This window comes from Gouania willdenowi, chromosome 3 (assembly GCF_900634775.1).
Source record: "Gouania willdenowi chromosome 3, fGouWil2.1, whole genome shotgun sequence".
Taxonomy (NCBI): Eukaryota; Metazoa; Chordata; class Actinopteri; order Blenniiformes; family Gobiesocidae; genus Gouania; species Gouania willdenowi.
Window position 1 is genome coordinate 38,727,169 of NC_041046.1, and position 17,412 is coordinate 38,744,580.

General features: G+C 39.5%; 2 protein-coding genes across 2 annotated transcripts in view; one reads left to right on the forward strand and one right to left on the reverse strand.

The window, feature by feature from the left end:
- LOC114480250 (multiple epidermal growth factor-like domains protein 11) overlaps positions 1 to 8,959 on the forward strand; it is a 70,809-nt gene extending 61,850 nt beyond the window's left edge. Inside the window, exons 23-24 of the mRNA XM_028474218.1 lie at positions 4,922 to 5,134; positions 6,392 to 8,959. Coding sequence (XP_028330019.1) covers positions 4,922 to 5,134; positions 6,392 to 6,579 — 401 coding nt within the window. The 3' untranslated portion in view covers positions 6,580 to 8,959. The remainder of the gene's footprint in view (positions 1 to 4,921; positions 5,135 to 6,391) is intronic.
- Positions 8,960 to 12,362: 3,403 nt separating this feature from the next.
- Positions 12,363 to 17,220, reverse strand: rab11a (RAB11a, member RAS oncogene family). Its single transcript, XM_028435956.1, has 5 exons — positions 17,029 to 17,220; positions 15,655 to 15,850; positions 14,438 to 14,631; positions 14,254 to 14,334; positions 12,363 to 13,780 (listed from the first exon to the last, which is right to left on the reverse strand). The coding sequence occupies exons 1-5, from the start codon at positions 17,066 to 17,068 to the stop codon at positions 13,644 to 13,646; spliced, it is 648 nt and encodes a 215-aa protein (XP_028291757.1). The 5' UTR covers positions 17,069 to 17,220; the 3' UTR covers positions 12,363 to 13,643.
- Between the last annotated feature and the right edge of the window lie 192 nt (positions 17,221 to 17,412).

A 17,412-nucleotide genomic window follows, 5' to 3' on the forward strand; every position in this document is an offset into this window, starting at 1 on the left:
CAAAATCATGCATTTTTTTAAAAACAAAATTATTACTTTTTATTGACAAACATAACTTTATGTGACTTTTTGTTAAGAAAATGTGTCTTTTTGGTCACAACATTGTAACTTTTGTCTTAAAATTCTGACTTTTTGTCTTTGTCAAAATTGACTTCTTACAAAAAAAATGTGACTTTTTAATCACAAATTGATAACTTTTTAATCACTAAACTTTACATCTTTTATGATAAAATTGTAACTTACACATTACAAATATTCAATTATGATTCTCCTGTCGTATCTCATAATTATGAAATTATAGCTTTTCTTCCCTAAAACACGTCATTTTTACTCTTAGTTATTACTTGCTGTGGGAACGTTTAAATGTTGTTTGAATGGCAGGTCATGTCTTACATTCTAATTATAACTTCTATTTTCTTTATCTTTCAAATAAAAGTCATGAAGTGATTTTGACCAATCGGAGGCTGAGTCGTGATAAAGCTGGATTGTTCTTCCCTCTTTTAAACGTACTTTACATTCATCCCTCAGTGCTGTCTGACAGGATTCAGCAGGAGAAAAGCACTTCCAGCTCCTTAACTTCTCCTTTTCAGCTCGAACCTTTGTGTATGTGTGCATGTGTGACTGTGTGTGTACGTGTGAACCACGCTGACAGCAGGGCTGCAGTGCACAGGCCTGCTCAGCTCCTCTGCAGAGTCGTCTCCCAGCACCGACTCAGTGGGACGGTGCTTCTCCAACCCCAGCTACCGCACGCTGCGGCCGTGCACGTACGCCACGCACTTCGCCAAGCCGGACAAAAGTGGAGCCAACAAGGTGGGTCTTCCACAAAAAACATTTTCCCCAAATGAACATCTTGAAATGAAAATAGTTATACGATATAGAAAATTCCTTAACCTGCATCATTTTTTTAAATCATTTTTCTTCATTAAACGTGATTAAATATGATCAGTGTGGATGAGATGAACAAAATGATTTGTTACGAGAGCGACACATTTGGCGGGATTTGAGCGTTCTGTTCCATTCTGCACTTCTGAAGCAAAAGACGTTAAATTAATTACTTCCTATTAATGAGTAACTAAACCCCAAAAACACTTTTTTCTGTATTTGCGTATAAAGTAGTGTCCTTGATTGATTCTTGTCCAACTCTTGGCATTTTAGTGAAAGTATTTTAATTGTGTCTTTTGTTGTAAAAATGTTGGAGTGACTGCCCTCTATGGGTTGAAACTCGACCATTACAATCATATCTTGCTATTGACTGAGATGGAGGCCGATGACGTTTTGATGAAGCCCCTCCTGTGTGTATCAGCAGTAGAATTGTACACGGAATTTTGACCACTGCCTTCCCCCAGTGGTCAGAAGTTTTCTCCCAAATTCAGAAAAAAAAAATAATTCTCAATATTATTTATATAAATAATAATAACATAAATTGACCCTAACTTATTACTGTTAGTTTCATGTCACTGACGTTAGTTGTCAGTGAAATGGTCCCAAGCTTTTGAGACTTTAGGTTGGTTTTTCTTCTGTTGCACAATTCTTTTTCACAATGTAAACGGTGAAGCAATACTGAGCTCAGCAGTTCATGCACGGTACTGCAGCAAAAATGAAGCAGAAAGCAGCCGCCAGCCTGATTTTATCATCAATTGAACATTAACATTAAACGAAACGTCGACGCAAATTTTTGTCGTCAACATTATCAATTATGTTACTAATCATTTTTGCATTATTGTATATGTTACACACATTGTGGTTGGTGCAAATCTCGAGACGGTCTATATATTTAATTGTATTTTTGCTTTTGCCCCCCCGGCAAGAACCTCAAGCTCCACCTATGAGTAAAATGAGGCTGATTTTCTCTGTATGACATCATTGTGATCTTTCTCTTTCTCTCTCCGTGTTTTTCAGATGAAGATGAAAAAGCGACACAGAAACAGCGCCCCTGAGTGGGGAGCCTACTGCAATCTCAATGACCTCGGTGAGAGTTATCGGTTTGAAACGTAAACATTGGGCCCGATCAGGATCATTAGTGAATATATTAGAATGTGTTAAAGCTGTATCAGATCATCTAATGATGCTTCTCCACTACTCCGCTCTGCTCTGTTCACATCAGAAGGTTTTCCATTAAGGTAATGGTTCTCAAATGGACCCAACTGCCTTTAAGAACCAGCAACAACACAAATAGTGCAAAATGAACACTTTCTCAATGTCATTTACTTAAAGGATGGAGAGGTTTGGATGGGTCAAGAACACATTAAGATAGGGACTTCAGCTCAGTGGGTTGAGCGCCTGCCCCATGTACGGAGGCTGTAGTTCCTCACCTGCAGCGGGTTCGATTCCCGGCCTGGGACCCTTTCCTGCGTGTCATTCCCTGCTCTCTCTCACCCCCTTCCTGTCAAGCAACTGTCATATAAAGGCCACTAGAGCCAAAAAAATCCTTTAAAAAAAAAAAAAAAAAAAGATAGGGACTTCAAGGTATTTAGTCCTCTTAAGCTGGAGGCTCAGTTTTGTAAATGTACAAAATGACCCCCAAAAACACAAAAAAACCCCCTGCAAAATACACAAATGAGACAGAAGAATATTCAAAATGACAACAAATCTCCACAAAATGCATCCAAAATCCTGAAGAATACACAAAAAGACAGAAAACTATGCAAAAACAATTGTAAAAAATTACAAACATTTATAAAGTGACAACAAAACTACACTAAATGAATCCGAAAACACACAAAACTGACCAAAAACTGAACAAAATGACAACAAAACCACAATAAAATGAATCCAAAAAACCTACAAGAATACACAAAATGACAGAGAAATTAACACAAGTAATCCAAAAACACACAAAATGGCAGAAAATATATAAAACTACAATAAAATAAATTCAAAATATAGGATTTCGAAATATACACACTGACTTTGTTCTTTCTTGTTTTAAAGCTCAGATTGATCATTATTCTAAATGCTGACATGAATGCTGATAATATGACCCTCAGGGCAAACAATCATATTTTTATGGCCCTTGCTGTGATGAATGTTGCCCATTCCAGGCTTAGACAATGTACACACAGCGTCATTAACATTGTGATTGTAACTATGACTAATGTATAAAAACCCTTTGAAGAAATCACAATGTCCTTCACCAGATCGTTGAAAAGATTAAATATAACTAATAATAGTGCCACTAATATACATGATATAATATACATGTCAAAATGTTATATTTTGATCAGACTGTAGATATTCAGCTTTTGTCTGTACACCATTGAAGCTTTAGCCTTTAATAAAGATAGTGATTATGTAATAAGATATTGATTAATACTCAAACACACATCAGTGATGAGAAGAAACCCTGATGTCTGTAATTCACCTTCTTTGTGTTTTCCTGCAGGCGTGTACTGCATCGACCGGCGTTTCAGCTACCACGTGGAGCCGTTCTACAGAGGTACGGGCTCAGGAACGCCCGCCCTGACCCGCAGCTTTCTGACCACGTGGATGCTTGCATGTTGTAGGAGAGAAACTGATTTAACAGCCCTTTCCCTATTACACGCCCCGCTGAACCACATACACGCGCCCCGCTGACCCCCAAACATCCTATGACCTGAGTGTGCGTTTGTTGGTGGTTTTTTGTGTTGAAACAGGCAGAGGTGAAGTATAGCAGCAGGAGGACACGCAGCATGATGCACAAACCTAAACTCCTTCTGATTGGTTCTCTTGCTCCTCTGTCCAACAGGCGTGTTTCTGTCTCAGCAGGATTAACCTCTCCTTTGTGTACTCACTGTCTTCCCAAAGATTTCTCCACTCACAATATTTGCTTTGAATGTTTCAACCCTTGATGACTTTTCCTTCATCCACAGCATCATTGGTTCTGTTGTTAAACCTCAATCTGCCTGTAAATGTTAAAGTGAGACACTGAATGTAAACCTGTCATATATATTTGTCTCATTACTTGTTTTTAATCCAGCTGCACAGTTTTTATCAACAACTCAGATACAGAGAAGAAGAATTGCTAAAAGTATCACAAAGAATCAGACGTCTGACCTTCAGTATTGTCTCCTCCTAGTGGCGAAAGTATTTATGACAGCAGCAATGCAGTGCAACAAGATAAAAGTATTAAAAGGCAGGGAAATGTCTTCCTTCTCGTGGTGGTATTAATAATTCTAGTGCAAAAGGAAATAGAAATACAGTAACCGTTTGAGATATGTCGCCATCTGGTGGCTGTAGTGATGTAAAGAAGCCATAGGTGTCTGCTCAAATAGACGCCTGCAACAGCATTAAACTTGTGCAATCAATATTTTATATATATATATATACATATATATATATTATATATATTTATATATTTGTGCAAAGTAAATTAGAGATTATATTGTGAGGAATTGGTAATAGCAACAACATTTAAGTTCAGGACTGACTAACATCTCACAGAAATGTTTACATCTGAGTGTTATCTGCACAATAAGCACACACAGTTTATAACCGTATTTGTAACCGTGACACCTAAATATTGTGTCCAACAGCATTTCTTTTAGTTAAAAAAAAGGTTTAAATGCATAAAAAAGATATCAAATATATAGTAACTTAGTATATATGCACTCACTTTGATTTTATTTATTTATTATCTGTAGTTTATCCTGTCATTTAAAGTGTCCAAATATCATGTGGTGCGGTGGTCTGGCCATGACTGCTGTTTTGAAAATAATTTTAAATCTATTCAAATTTATGTTCTGCCCTATTTTGGTTATATTATAGTCCTGTATAAGATTTCAAAGTATTTCTATCTTTATTTTCATCATAATATTCATGCAAACCTTGCCCAAAAAGCTGAAGGTGAAAAACAGACGTCCTATCTACCTGGTGTCAAACACAATGATTTAAAAAGTGTGATCATGTGATGTAATGTAAGACTTTCTTTGTGCTTGCTCCTTAGAATACATGAAGGGCTCGCTGTCCAGCACGTGCTCCATAAACAGTGAGAACCCGTACGCTACCATCACGGACCCACCCGCTCTCTGTAAACACACGGAGAGCAGCTATGTGGAGATGAAGTCTGCTGCTCACCAGGAACGTGTCGCACACTGCTGCTCTGCTGCCATCGTGGCCGGCAGCGGCACAATCCCAACCAAGAACATCTACGACATGGGTGAGTATGACCAGCAGGGGGAGCTGCTGAGGAAACTGATGAGAATGGTGTTTGCGTTTCTGAAGCCACATCATCTGCAGCACGTTTGGGTTTAGTAGATTGTCGAACAAAAGCCCATTCAAAGGTTTCCCAGTAGGAATGAGAGGCAATTTAGAAGCTGCAGATGCAATAAAAATCACTGTGGTCAACGTCGACATGTTTAACAAAACTGTGACATAGTGTTTACTCATGGAAAAAAGTGATTATTTATTAATCACTATTATGACCATGAGTAGATTATTAGTAAAGTTTATTTAAATGACTCTAAAGACATTTCTTTCACGAATCCATATTAAAGTTATTTTATTTAGCTTTAGACAGATAATCTAAAGCAGTGGGGGAATAAATCAGATATGGGCCACTTTAGCCTGTAGTGTCAACGTAGCCTTAGCACCAGACGCAGCGCAAATTTTTGAGATGCGGACACTGCGTGAATGCGTCCGCAAGATCAAAAAACGTTTTCCCCATACCAGCTTCATATGCGCTTCTGCAGCAAAGGCATCAACCAGACTCCCTTTCTTTTCACCATCAACTATGGAGGACCCCAGTAAAATTGTTGCTCTTTACCTTCTGTGGAAGCTACAGAGCCGTCGGAATGCTCGACGCTGGTGTTCTTGAATTCACCAGGTTAACCAGCGACGCATCCAACTCAGTGAGTTTCACTGTTTTCTTCAGGAGCTGCGTCAAATCCTCCCTGGTCTGGTTCCGTTAAAAAAACTGGCCGTGTCGTAGAGCTCTGGATGGTCACACACCACCACGATTATTTTCTCCTCCATGCTGAAATAGGTGAGAAGACGGGTTTGCCGTTGACAGCCTGGCGTCATTGACAATAAGGACTCTGATTGACTTTCGCGCCAGCGTGTCACGCAAAACATTCACTGGAGTTCAATATTTTAAACTCAAGCGAATGACAAATGGCATGGAAAAATGGGAGCTTGCATGCTGTGGCCAACACTCTTGCCGTATGAATCAAACTGCGCCGAACAACAGGAGAAGAGTTTGCCTCTCATTGCATCTTCTCATTGACTTTGTATGTACAGTGATCTGGCCGCGCAAACATTTTGTGCTGCATCTGTTGTGAACGCAGCATTAAATATGTTTATGGCATAAACCCACACATTTCAATGAAAATGATTGTGTCTCTTTTCTGTTTCTCATGTTTGATGAGAATCACCTATTCGTAGAAGAAGTGGAGTAAAGAGATTGTTCCTCCCACAGAGCCGACTGTCAGCATCCTGCAGGGAGCAGCTGGGGGCGTGATGCTTCCCAGGTACTCCCAGAATCCCTACGACCTTCCCAGGAACAGCCACATTCCGGGACACTACGACCTGCTGCCTGTTCGCCGCAGCCCGTCCCACAGTCAGAGCCCCCCGCTGCCCAGTAGCCCCAGCAGCTCCCTGCTCTGAGCCCCCAGGAACAGGAAGTGAGGACACAGAAGAAGAGTTTTAATTGGACTCACATGTGAATTGTTAATGCGCAGACTGCTGTGAGCTACTGCTGCTCTCCTCAGGTGAGCTCACCTCTGTGTGACCTCCACTCACCCCAAATATGGAGGACGAACGACTCTTCTTTTCCCACTGGGTGCAAAAGGAGCGGATGGAGAGCCTGGATGAACACATTTCTTCCCACGCTCTGAGATGGTTCATGTTTGGACCAGGAAAGCCAAGGCGACATGCTGTGATATGTTCATTTGAACTGTATAGCTGAGAGCTTTTCTTGTGTTGTGTTCAATGACATCCATTTTTTGTAGATAGTGCTTATTCCCACATGCATGCTTGAGAAGATGAACTTTTGGAATTATTGGTATGGACTGAAGGTGGTGAAGTTTTCTACAAATTTATATTCAACCTGAGCTGTAGAGACAATTTCCCTTGTACACCAATCAGACCTGATCATGTGACCACCTGCATCACCCAGTAGTAGATCAGGGGTGTCAAACTCATTTTGGTCAAGTGGGCCGGACCAGAAAAATCTGAGATTTTTTAAAGGAAGGAAGGACGATTTCATACTTTTGGCACCATATCTGAAGAGCACCTCTAGAATCTTAAATTTAAAAAAACATTGAGTTTTTGACCAATTTTTCTTAAAAAAAAGATTGCATTGTAATCTGAATTTTCTTTGGAGGCACCTACACTGAGGTTAACGATTTACAACAAATTGCAATTGAGTTCTTGTAGTAATTTGCAATTTAAGACAGAGTGCTGCTCTTGTGGCTGCTCCCCAGTACAGAAAAATAAAGTTCTTTTAATTTAAAATATTATTGCAGTAAAGTAATAAGCAGAGAAAAATGTAGTTCTATTTACACGTGTCATGTTTTCTCTATAGTTTCTCAAAGAAAACATTTCTAATGTGATAAATTGGGTGCTGGGGCGGTCCTGGGTTTGGCCCACGGACCTTGAGTTTGACACCTGTAGTCAGACTGTAGATTCAGTCATAGATTACATACACACAGCGATTGAGCTGAGCTCACAAGTCCATTAAGAACCTCCAGTCTGAGTAAACAAGCAAGAGAGAAAACCGAATTATTTAAAACAAGAACATTCAAATAGCTCAATCGCCAGATATTGGCAGTTACCATGATTATTCACACTTTAGACATTTTTATATCCCCATCAATAACAATACAGTAGGTCTGAATGTAGAAACACCCCTATTTTTTTTTCCTCGAAAAATTGTGAGTTAGTTAGCAATCTAGATCTGATCAAGATGAAACTTGGTGGGATAGTTGAAGAACAAACCTGACACGACTGAGTCAGATTTTATAAAGATTGCACAATGACAAATTGAGATATGAACTTTTGCCAATAACGAGAGGTAGGGATTTTTGGATTGTTCAAACAATCTTCCATGGCATAAAGTCCACCTTTGGTAAAAAATTTTTTTTGTCAAAATCCATTAAGTACATTTGACATAATCCTGCTAACACTCAAAAAAATAAACGCCACTAAAAATATTACCTAATCTCTGTCTGACCTCAATATGTGGCGCTGTATCTTTTACAATAAAATCTTTAGTTCTGCGTTTTTTTCCTGTCCATGTATTTTAAGATGATTGGCTCCTTTACCTGTAGCAGCATTAGCTTGGTTTCCTCATTTGTCCAAAAGTGCGTCTTATGTTCTTCGCACACTGTCGATCCCCTTTTGATCTTAACGAGTTTGCTCCCCAGAGAAAATGTGCAGAACGCTGTGTCCGACTGAAGTCGAGCCAAGATGCGTATGTGCAATATTAGCTCAACAATCGCATTTTCTGTGTGTGAAAACTGAGCTACAGCTAATCTGATCCGAGCCGAGCTAGCCTGTAAACGCATTGACCGTTACCAAAACATCCCTAAACCCTTGAAGAATGTACTTGTCTTATAGGCCTCTTAATATGTGAGCAGGTCATTCCTCAAACTCCCATCTACAGTCGGTTTTGTTATAACACATTTATTTTTTTACATTTATGAATGACTTTTGCAGTTTGAGCTACAAAAGCTCTTCTGTTGAACCCACCTTTACGCCTCAGTGAAGACCAGGAGAACCTCACAAGATCCCACCTTTAGTTGAAATTAGACATCATGGCTGTGCAGCCATAGTCTGGCTAAGCCACACCCACTTCCTTACTTGCTGTAAGAACGTGGGTCTGGTTATGCAGTCGTTTCTGCTCACTTCCTTGACACAGATTGGGTCAAGCCAATGAGAGCTGAACAGGAAAAAACGTCATATCCCTTCGCCAAGCAGTATCAAAACAAACATGGCGGCCAACATGGAGAAGACGTTCAAAACTGCGCTCTGCTCAGTTTTAAAAGACCTGGATTCCAAGCTTTCAGTGGAGGAGAACATGGTTCTCCTTCACTGAAAGCTTATTCAACACTTTCCATCTCTTTGCTTTATGTTTGTTTTTTATTTTTGTTTCAGTTAAAATTATCCTATAAATAAATCTTATCTCCTTAAATGTTTAGTATTGAATGAGCAGGAATAAAATTGAAATGAATGAACAGGAGTCAAAATTGTACAAATTGAATTAATTATTGGGCCCAAGCAAATGTAAGAAACCTGTGGCATAGAGCAGTGTGTCATCAGCATAAGAGCGTACACAGCTACCTACACCTGAAGGCAGCATATTTATTAAGGACTAAATATAGTTTTGCATTCAAATGTATTAAAGATTACAACATGTTTGAGCACTGCTGAGGTAAGTGTGGATCCAAAGTTAAACCCTTAAACCGAACAGAGGATTGGAAATGTAAAGTACACAACAGAACATCTTGACAATCAGCTTGAGTTTGTTTTTCTACTTTTCATCCCTGTGTTTTATCTTGTTTAGATGTAATACTTTATTTTAAAAAAAAAGTTTGATGCTCTCCAATAAATAAAAAAAGGTGTCACTCTCTCAGTGGGTGGAGCTCAGCCTTCTTTTACCAGACTTTGCTGATCCATAAAGTCCAGTGTTGATGAAGGTAAGATTTTAACATGTCTCTCCTTCTTGGTGTGAGTTCCTGTCTATTATGTGTTCTTATTTCCATGTCTGAGCACCAAAGTCTCTAACGGCACTTGTTTCTTGACCTTTGGGGATTCATTTTGGGAACTAATTTGCTGCACCTGCCATGTCAGCATCATCCATGTAAGGTTTTCACTTTCCCACAAAGACACGGGGCCCTGTTCCAAGAATCTGACTCAACACATCCTGAAAGAAATTCAGCTTCAGTTTGAGAGGATGCGGTGAATAGAGCAGGACTTACGCTGTGTTCGAAATGTACTATACACTACAAACTCAATTAGTATATACTGGCTACTATTAGTGTGATTAGGATGACGGCCCTTCTTACTGAAGTATACTAAAGTTTCCCAAGATTCATTTCTAACCTACGACAAAAACCAGTGCCACACTGAGGCTAAATATCTGCGTTGATTCTCCACCTTTGAAAGTTCTAAAAACATGTCAGAAAGTGACCAAGTAGAATATCAACATGTGGTCATTTGATCCAAAGAGATAAGCCATTGTGCTACTGACTAAACATTTGGTTAACTTCAAAACAAGAGCCCTATTAAGTAAAGTGTTAAAAAACAAAACAAATTGAAGACAAGAAGTGATGCTTTTATTTTGAAAAGAGGATGTTTGATTTTTAGCTTGAAGCTGGTCCCAGGACGATTTTACGTTCCGCTCGCAATGCATCATGTCCCAATATAGTATACATCTGGGTATTTCTCGCATACTCAATATTTTCAAACTATCTAATCTAAACGCACTACACTTAGTATGACTAAGACGTTCTGATGCAATTTTGAAAACAGGCTTAATGTTTCATCAGTAGATCACAGAAAACATGATTTTTCACTGAAAAAACTACTTAAACGCTTGTTACAACAATCGACAGCACTTTACTTGAAGTTTTATACATAAAGCTTGCATTAGCATGACTAAGGACTCATGACTGTCATTAAGTGTCGTTCGTTACCTTAACTCCTCTTGATCCCAAAAAATGTCAACATAGCTCCAAAGGTGTCATAATTTTGCGAACGACGCATAATGACAGCCTTCATGACAATGTAATGTCAGCCTTATGTGTAAAACTTACGTGTTACCCATCACTCTGAGGGGTAAAAGCCTTAACCATATCATTCACACTATGGTAAAAATGCTAAAATTCTTAGTTGAGTCTGGTAATCCGTAGTTTTCTCCTTAAATGTGGAACAGATTGTTTTTTCCAACCGGAGCATGAAACAGAGTCAAAGCTTAATGACTGGTGCGCTTTATTAAGATGAATTGATAACTTAAGATATAGACACAATTGTACAATTTATTGATCTGTACAAACAAAACCCTTCATCAATCCCTCCCACATTGGACCCTCCATGTTTTCTGAAATGATGTAATTTTCAATCTTGTTCACAGAATTACAGTCAGTTTGAGCATTTAGTTAAAAAAAACAGAAAAAAGAAATAACAGAAATTATTTTTAAAAAACTGACACGAAAACAAACATCAGGAGAGCAGAGCAGGAATCAGATTCAATCACTTCGTCCAAAGACATCTGGAGCGCCGCTTGGACGGCGGCACCATCGGTTCAAACAAACGCCATAGGCATCGCCGTCCAGGTGTGGGTGCTCCAGATGTTTCCCAACGTCTCCACACAGACTCAGGGATGCACAACCGGGAGAATTTATTTGCTTTAATGGACCCAACAAACAAACAAAAACCGTCACACACTAAGGGACAGCCATGACGATGGTGAAAGGCGATGCCGTACAGAAAGCCATGCGGTGCGTTCAGAGGCAGCTCGGTGAACGTAGGCTTCATGTGACAATGGCGACAGACAGACGGAGGGAGGGCGGTGGTGAGCTGGAGGTGCAGAGGCACTGTGACAGGAAGTTAGCGAAATCCAAAATTTGGTCAAAACGGAACATTTAGCGAAACATTAAAACGTTTGTGTGACGATCATCAAGTTCAACCTTAAACTACAGGAAGTGAAACTAGTTTTATTGTCTGTTCATGTCCCCGTTTTTATAAAAATGTGTGTCGGAAATACTCAATAAGACTTATTTATGATACATTTAATGCTTGCAGTTCATCAGCTTTCCTTTAGGTGGTGACAGAGTTAATTGCTTTAAATGCAGGATTTCAGTCACGTGAAAAATCACTTTTTGTTGCAGTGTTTAAACTAAAAAAAATTCATTTAAGACCATGAAAGCAACATAACCTGTATTTATATAACACTATTCGTGCTTTTCAGACAGTCACTATGTGTTGGATGGTTGAAAAAGTCGGAACATTTTTTAGGAACAATTGTTCTGTTCTGGAGATCCTTCACATTAGAGGAGAGATGTTTGAGACATCTGATGAGTTTTCTGGTATCTGGAGTATTTTTTTACAACAGGAAATGTTTAGGCAGGACGTGAAACCTGCGTCTCACAGCTTGGCTTTACATTTTATTTACTGAACTGCTTAGTGTGGCCAAGCCCTCTTAAAGGGAAGATAGTTACACCACAGATAATCTAATAGTGGATGGGACTAATAGATTGCATTCACCCAATCACAGAGCGCTTTATAAAATGGATAACATGTGATTTATTTTAAAATCCTTCGTAATCATTTGCGTGGGAATAAATGTAAGCAAATAAAACTTCTTTCAACTATTAAAAATGAAGAAAAAAAATGTACTGAATTGATGAGCGTCACACACACAAAAACAGGCCCAGCGTGTGAAGGTGCGGCAAAAACTGCGATTAAGCACAACAATCAGATATCATTAAATTTCAGTGCAAGAATAAATAAACGGATAAATCCACCGTGGAGAATGTTTTGTGGAGTTTAAAGAAAAAAAAGGGGAGGAAATAAGCAGGTTTGTGACCAGCCTTGGAGGGAATGTCAGGCTTCGGCTGCTTTTGAAAAATCCTTCAATACTTTCGACAGACGGCGGCTGCGTTTCTGCATAGTCGTGGTTTAGCGTCTGTGCGTGGGACCGAACGGCGTTTGGTTATCTCAACAACACATGAAGGCAACAACAGAGACACACGGGCGGTGCATTCAGGGGCGCAGGGGAAGAAGGAGAGCATTTGAAAACTTGAAAAAAGTTTAACAGCTGACGCAAACGTTGAGTGGCTACAAACACATCGTTATGTAAATAAGCTCAGTTGTGATGTGTTATGTGCTTTCAGTCTGATATGTTCAATCAGTACAGTTCACAAAGACACAGAGTATACAGATATGGGATGTTGCTGGTGGACAAACAGCAGTAATACATTTCATCTAAGCAGCACACTGTTTCTGAAATGCTAAAATATTTGATAACGTTTTAACCTTTTTTTAAAGAATGTTAGTGTTAAAATCTCCACGCAGATTAATGTGGAGGGAATTCTGCTTTAAAATTGTTTTAATGAAAAGGACAATTTTCAACTTTCCTTTTCCCCGATGCCCTTGAAAGCACCTCGACTCCTCTCTACACAGACATGCAGTACAGCCGAGAGCTGTCGTTTACAGATGTGCGACGCCGACCCCGGACCTGCGCCTAAAAAAAATAATCACGATTTCCAGCACTCAAATCGACACGTCAGAGTGCTCCATACATCCACCACGTGATTCCAAACAGTACATTGCACTAAAGATAAGGAAAGGGGGAACAGGAAGGGGCGGGCTAAAATGAGTAGAAAAGCTTGTTGCTGTGCTTTCTGGGCGTAGATCAGACAGACGGGTGGAGGAGGAACAATAGAAGAAGAAAAGATCACATTCAGAGATTAAGACTTTTTCTGACATGTCAGCGCATCTACAGCAAAAATCTAACGTGATAGGAAACCTCGGCCGGCCTGCGCTCCATGATGACCACAGGATTGGGGGGGGGCTTTAAACTGGGGAGGGTGGAGAGGAGGGAGGGAGTCGTCCCTCCTACACCGAGCAGCAAGCCGAGGCAGCTCAGTCTGGGTGGGGGGGAGGGGGAGGAGAGGTGAACTGGGGTAATGGGTGGGGAGGGGGGTAGCAGCAGAGGTGAGGTCGCACTAGATGTTCTGACAGCACTGCATCTTTGGTTTGTTCTCGGTGGGCTGCACCTGGATGTTGACCACGTTGTTACTCGGCGACATGTCGCTCTCCTGGCGCTCAGACATCTGCTTCTGGGACACGATGCGGTAAATCTCTGAGGGGGGGAGAGGGGGCTGTTAGAAACCTCTATTGCAACTGATGGAAGAGGATAGACTCAAATTTTCCCTTTTTTTAATTTTCAAAAATGGAAACTTTCCATGGTAATTAACAGGAAGTTACAAAAATAAAGGTTGGCCCTTAATAAACAATTACCAAGTAAAGTTTATTCTTTTTCAATATTCCCAAAATTCCTTTTAGGAGAAAAGCCAAAAGTGGTACATTTTCTGGAAATATTTGCTAATAAATGTACCTGTGTGGCATTTTGCATGAATTGTCTTCCTGGTCAGACTTCATTTGAAATCAAATTATCGAGATTTATATTGTATGTCGCCATTTTGAGAAAAAATACGAGTTTTGATCCATATCGCCCAACCCTAATTGGATATTTTGTGCCCCTATGCAGCCCGACTTACAGATCAGTTTGATGTTTATTTCTACTAGTGTCGTGTCATCTTTGGCAGCACCGACCTGTCAGGATGGTCTGGAAGGCCGTCTCCACATTGGTCGAGTCCAGAGCTGACGTTTCCAGGAAAGACAAACCGTTTTTCTCTGTAGAGCCGGGGGAGAAACACGGTGAGCCATTAGAGAATGTAAACTAGAATGTTGATGTTGCCGAGGCACTTCAAGGTGGAATGTGGGCGTGGCGCCTCACCAGCAAAGGCTCGGGCCTCGTCCGTGGGGACAGCCCGCAGGTGGCGAAGGTCACTCTTGTTGCCCACCAGCATGATGACGATGTTGCTGTCTGCGTGGTCCCTCAGCTCCTTTAACCAGCGCTCCACATTCTCGTAAGTTAGATGTTTGGCGATGTCGTAGACCAGCAAAGCGCCGACTGCCCCTCTGTAATACCTGAAGAACCAAACATTTTAACTGTTGTTATAAATCAAAGAAACCTATTCACAAAGGCAAAATTGACATTTTCATATCAAACAAACCTTCAGCAGGTTAAAGGTCAGCACATAAAACCTGACAATAATCAATGTCAAACAAGACAAAGAGCATTTGGTTTTTGTCGTCCCCTAAAAAACAACTTTTGCTGAACTTACTCATGTAAGGCCTCCAACTTTCCTTATTCCCGGAAAACAGACAGACACCACAGAAATAACTTTAAATATGACCCAAAATATACCCATACCTACATTTTTCAGGAGAATATCATGCACATTCATCATATTTTGCCATTTAACAGGTGGTTAAATGTGTAGCATTTAATCATAACTCAAAACTTCGCACTATAAAATCTCACGAGATCGCTCCTTGCAAATGCAGGATTCGTGCATACTTTTTTAAATTCTGAAGCATAGAAAAATATAATTATTACATTCACCATACTTGACTTAATTTGTCCCTATTCTGCCTTTTCAGCATGTTTTTTTAGATGTTTAGTATGTCAGTAAATAACATCAAATTAGAAAAAGCCAGCAAATGTAATTTGCGACAATTTAAAACAGAAAATGAGGTCCTAAAACTAGTTTTTGTCCACATTTCAGTTATACTCTAGTTTTAGTCAACTTGATTTGTTACAGATATTGTTGACTAAAATATACAGAGTAAGAGTTCATGCATTTTTTTTTAAAGATTCAATTTCCATTAATCAACCTGATATGGGCTGGTATTAAAGTTTGTAAATATGTTTTTTGCTAATTAGTCATGGTATTGTTATTGTCAACTAAAAAAAAAAATGTAGTCGATGAAAACCAAATAAACATGGCTATTAATGCAGCAGGTAAATGTGCTGTTTTCCTGAGACTATAAAAAAAAAACCCTATACCAGCCCTGACAAACAAACAAAAAATTAAATTTAGACTCCCTACTTTCTGTTTCTGCAGTGATTTTCTTTCTGCAATGCAAAGGTGTCGCAGTCGTACTCACGCTGAGGTGATTGCACGGTAACGCTCCTGTCCTGCTGTGTCCCAGATCTGAGCTTTCACTGTCTTGCCGTCCACCTGGATGCTGCGCGTGGCAAACTCCACCCCGATGGTGCTCTTACTCTCCAGGTTGAACTCGTTGCGGGTGAAACGGGACAGCAGGTTACTCTTTCCTACACCCGAGTCTCCAATGAGGACCACTGAGGACAAACATAAACAAAAAAAATGTATTACAGTAGTTGGACGGAGTGTTAGTGTCCTGCCAGCATCAACACGACGACGTGAATTATTACTATACATAAAAACATCTACGTACAACAAAATAAATCAGCTCGTCATGAGAGTCTCATAACAGTTTTGATCAAGCCACACTTTATGTCACTTTTGGATCGCGAACCCATTTTTATATCACAAATATTCAGGCGATCCCAAATATTAAATACATAAATACAGAGTATCCAGGATTAGCCAACATGTGCCAGCTCAGATATTTTTATACCATATTTTTTATTCTTATTCTTTTCTTCATACAGCATTTTATTTGAACTAGATTTATATTTGAAAAAGTGAAAGTATAAAATACATTTGTTTGAGATTGTATGTTGTGTTTTAATTTGAAAAAGAGGAATAAATAAAACATTTAAAAAATATATTTCTAATCGGTAATTATTTTTAACAAATTCCAGGCGACCCTGCATGGTGTCACGAGCCCAAGGTTGAAAAATACTGCTTAAAAAAGTAAATAAAGATTTAACACGTTGTAAAAATAAATAAATAACAAGAAGAAGAAACAAAATGCCATTTTCCAACATTGAATCACCCAAAACAGATTTGTTTTGAACCAACCTTATACACAATGACAGGTTTAGTGCAAAACATTGCCCCTGCTTATGAATTAGTGCTTAAAGTCCAGCTGACAGTTGTTATCGTAATATAAAGCATTTCAAGAAGATCACAACCTTTTTTCTGGTCAAAATAAGCCTGTTAAATTTAATAGTAATAGTACTCATTGACATTCATCCATAGTTTGTGTCAAAACCCACGATTAATGGAGAAATCGCTCCGAGAAAGTCACAATTTTGACAGAAGAACCGTTTCTGTCTCAACACCGGTCAGTATCACGTGATCAGTTAGGTGTGTCTATGCCCACTTTGACGGCAGGCTAGCGGTAGCTAACGGCTAACGACAACACACCCGGTGTACCTAAACACAACCAGCATTAACCTAAAAAAATAGCTAACTACGGCTGTTAATAGATGAGAACCGTCTGGTTAGTAGGATGTTGTGCAGGTTAAGGCCGCACAAATGTACACAAAGCTACCGTTAGCTTGTTAGCCTCCGCGCTATCCGCTGCAATAACAGGAGCGCAGTACTTTACCTTTGAACAAATAATCGTATTCGTCATCCCTGGTGCCCATCGTTTATGTAAAAACTGGCGAGTGTTAAATGTTAAGGGATTTAAAGGGGAGTGATCGCTAACCGGAGGAGTTTTAAGTCTCAGCAATTTGTGAGTTCTTCTTCTTCTGTCAGAGCGCTTCACTCACTTTAGCACAGCATTAACACACCCAGCGGCCAACAGAGGAACTGCGACTAATTCACCCCATCAAAAATAATTGTAACTGCGTAATTAATAATTAATTAAAATTATGACGTATGTAAAATTGTAATTGTAATTTGGAAACAATCTGTATTTAGTTCAGATAACTGACTTTGTAATTGTATTTGGCATGGAAATTCTTTAAAAACTCTCATTTACAATTTA